This window comes from Tupaia chinensis, unplaced genomic scaffold (assembly GCF_000334495.1).
Source record: "Tupaia chinensis unplaced genomic scaffold, TupChi_1.0 Scaffold148768_1, whole genome shotgun sequence".
NCBI lineage: Eukaryota > Metazoa > Chordata > Mammalia > Scandentia > Tupaiidae > Tupaia > Tupaia belangeri.
Genome location: NW_006208615.1, coordinates 485,729 through 489,662, shown reverse-complemented (window position 1 = coordinate 489,662; position 3,934 = coordinate 485,729). Strand labels below are relative to the sequence as shown.

Sequence of the window (3,934 nt, the reverse complement as noted above, 5' to 3'; positions counted from 1 at the left end):
ATTATATTTATATTTATGCAAAAATCACAGGCCATAAAACAACCCCACTAAAAGCTGGAAGGAAAAGAAGTGGGGGGAAAGAATACCTCCGCCATTGTTGTAGGTCAAATATGGGAATCTCCACACATTTCCCAATCCTACTGCATATCCAACCATAGATAAAAGATAATTTTATTTTTTGGACCAGTTTCCCCGGTCCTGATTCTCATCATTTTCATCAACATGGAAGTTCTCAGATGAAGCAGTCACTTTCTGGGGAAGAGAAAATATCAATAGCTTGTGTTTTTACTACAAATTCCACAGAAGCATAATTTCACACACCCATTGAGTAACAGAAAGAGGAGGGAGGGAGAAAAACAAGCACTAAAAATGGTAGCCAGGAAGATTCATTTCCAAAGTTGGGGAGATTTCTACTGACGGCTGCTTTTATTTTACGTTTATCCCTAGAAATGGAAAGAGCTCTGTAGATAGATATTTTTACTACTCCTTCAGCTGAAATCATCCAAATTTTGATGAACAGGTTAAATGTCATGCCAGGAGGAAGGGCATATAAAAGTAGTCAAATCAAATTTCAAATATAAAAGCCAAAAAGATGAATTAGATAAAGCCAACAGATCTTTGAAAAGGATGAAATGTAACTTCTACTGTAAAAATATATATATATATCAACTCCTTATTAATGGGCTGATAGTTTTCAATGTTTGGAGTTAGGGGAAGTTGCAAGTTGCTTCCCATCTTGGAGAGTAAAATCACTGCTTTGCTCAAAGCCTCAGAATAAAATCAGACACAAATTCTCCTGTCCCTCACACCAAGTGGAATGGCTCTCTTCTTTGGGTGGTATTGGGGGATCCTGTTAGAGGGAGGGCAGGGGTTCTCTCACAGCCTGTTAGTTGCTCTGGCATACGGAAGTTTCCTCAGGTCAGATAAGGACAGTGCACTTTCCCATTTCCCTCCAGCATATGGACTTAGCCCAGAGGGACAACAAGAACACAGGCACTCCCAAGGCAGAGGAAGAGGTGGTCTTAAGTTTTATAACAACCAGAATAAGACCTGTTCTCTTTTATCTCCTATTCTATGGGGACATCTCAGGCACATTTGAAGATAGTTGAACAGAAATTTGGAAAACAAGAAACGGCCACAGAAAGCAAAGCAGGAGACTGTCCCCCAAACACACAGTTTTCCCTTCCAAGGCCCTCCACACCTTAGCAGCTCCCAGAGTCCTACCTCCTTTCCCCAGCACTTGAAGAAGCTGGGACACTTCAACTTGTCCATGGCTCACTCACTCCCTGGGCTCCGCCTCACCTCTTCTCGCAGTCAGGCTGAGTTTGACAGGTGGCAGGTGCTCACTCCCCTGTTCCTACCTGCCAGAGTGAGCCACCTTGCCCAGGGGTGGGACCATTTATGGAGGGAAGCTCTCCCTCCTCCTCCCAGGCTCCCAGCCGCCCAGTCGTGTCAATTACCGGAAGGGACCAGAGTGAGGCTCTGGTTTTTCCCCAGGTAAGTCTACATGTAGCAATCCTCTGCCCCAGCCCCTAGGAAAGGGCTGGGCTGAGAGAGAGCCAAGCAGCCTGAGCTGAGATGACTGACAGCCTTTGACTCAGCTGTTCAGGTGCCTCCGCAATTGCAATCTCGTCTCCTTTCCTGGGTTCCCTGCTTCCTCCTAATTTCGCCTTTCAGTCTGGTTTCTGTCCTGGGGCCAAGTGCTTACCGCTGCTGGTGCGGGAAGGAGTAGGGGAGCAGTCTATGTAGCCCATTCTGTTCAAGATTTGCCTGGACAGACCATATTACCCTCCTCGTCGGATTTCCCAGTTTTGCCCCTCACTAGAAAGCACTTAATACCCTGGGGCAAACACCGCTCCCAGGAGGAAAGCCCCTGAATTGGGCACCTTGAAAAGCAGCCAGCTGAGATAAGATTACCCAGCTGGCTCTGCCTGAAAAGAGCGACTTTGAGCCTATGTCTCAGGCTCTTTTCTCAGTCTTAGAGACAGCTTTGCCTTTTACAGGGATTGCTTTGTGTGTTATTTCAAAGAAGCCAAACACAAACAAATTATTGAGCAGGTTTATGGGAAATTCTAACCCTAACAAAAGACTCTACTCTGCAAGAAAGATGAGGCCTAGAAAGTAAACTATGAGGAAACATCCTAGCTTGACTAGGGAGGAAATAATTATTATAATGCTATTTACCAATACTGCACCCTTTCAGCAGAAAACTCAAAGGATTTAAACTCAGTCTGTCCAGGTAAGAAAGGGAGGCAGTTCTATGAAACAGCACAGATCCATTCGCATGGAGGAACCAACAGACAGTCAAATTCTGTACCCTTTGTATAGCTCTTTTGTTCTCCACTGACTACAAGAATTTTCCATTTTGCAAGAGAAATATGCCCTGAAGAATCTGGGCAGGGAAAGTAAAGTCCGTGAGGGAAGTAGTCATGTAGTAAAGGAAAAGTCTCAAAAAGTTTCATCAACTTTGTCTTGATATAACCCAGGCTGGTGCACGTACGTGTGTGTGTGTGTGTGTGTGTGTGTGGAGAGAGAGCACACACAAGTGTGCATGATCAAATAAGTGTGTGTCTAATAATATTATACACTATTGGTATGAGTTGAAGGCTAAGATGAAATAATTATTAGTCTGTTTTAGACATAGATGGGAACAAGAGGGTTTATAAAACCTCTTTATAAAAAGTTGAGCTGAAAAACAAATCTAATAGCATTTATCAAACTATCAAAGTCCTATAGAAATGAAAGAGGCACACTATGCCCCACTATAAACACCAGATAACTAAGGGAGTAGAAAGAGAGTGGGAGTGCTAGGGATAGAGAGATTATGGGGGCTGGAAGACAGAGGTAGGTCATACGTAGAGGGAAAAAATGAGCAATTTTCTCTGCCTGATGTACATATGATAGAAAAGCTTCTAATACCTTTGATAGAGTAAGTATCCAAAGCATAAAATTTAAAATAGAAGATCTTTCAAAGACTGTATTTTTGTTTGTTTGTTTGGGTGTAAGATTTCCATTGTCATGCATGACGTTGTGTGACCCAACTCCTCTCAACATTTTATTACCATCTTTTGTCATTCCCTGACTCAAAGTTTTAAGCTGTGTGTCCTTTCCTATACATGCACATACATGCTGTTTCTCATCTCTGTACCTTTGCTTATGCTATTTCTTATTCTGGAAATTCCCACCCTCTTCTTCATTCGGCTAACTACTACTCATCCTTGAAGACTTTGCTTAGGTGTCACCTCCTCCAGGTCTTTCCACAATAGTTCCTCCTTTATTACCACAGACATGGTTTAGATGCCTCTCCTTTGTATGTCTACACTACCCTATATTCTCTTTTATATTGTGTGAAACGATTAGTCCTCTAGACTGTGAGTACTTTGAGAGCAAGGCGACTATCTTAATCCTTCCAATATCTAAATAACGAGCTGAGAACCTAAAACAGAGCAGGTACTCAGGAAATGTTTATTTGAATATTTGATTCAGACAGGCCATATAATAACTTTTTATTTGGTCACAAGAAAAGGAAAAGGACAACTGGTTTAGTATTCATGAAATACTAGGAGCATGTTTTCACTTCTTTGGAGTCTGACTTATTCTCTGAGGAACAAATTGTTTTTGTGGATTAGGTAAACGGAACTTGACAGAAATATAGACGTTGAGTGGGTAAAAATGAGAGGGAGTTATATAAACTCAGTCATGAGGATATGAGTGAGCATGGTATGGGAGAACACAGCATCGTTGCTGTTTGTTGGAGTAAGAAGAAATAAGGTTAATGGAAGAAAGTGTAGCTGCTTATGCGCCTTGTAACACAGGCCTAAGCCACAGTCTGACAAGCAATAGGGAAGGGATTGTTAACTTGTGAATGACACATGGCAAGCTCTCATAGCTGGTTAAAAATAGTTTATATTTTAATTAACAACCCCTATGCACT

The 3,934-nt window shown here is 42.1% G+C and overlaps 1 protein-coding gene across 1 annotated transcript in view; it reads right to left on the bottom strand.

Moving 5' to 3' along the window:
• The window catches only part of SLC6A14 (solute carrier family 6 member 14), a 31,858-nt gene extending 30,586 nt beyond the window's left edge, over positions 1-1,272 (bottom strand). The window contains 2 exon segments of the mRNA XM_006170617.1: positions 87-252; positions 1,225-1,272. Coding sequence (XP_006170679.1) covers positions 87-252; positions 1,225-1,272 — 214 coding nt within the window.
• Between the last annotated feature and the right edge of the window lie 2,662 nt (positions 1,273-3,934).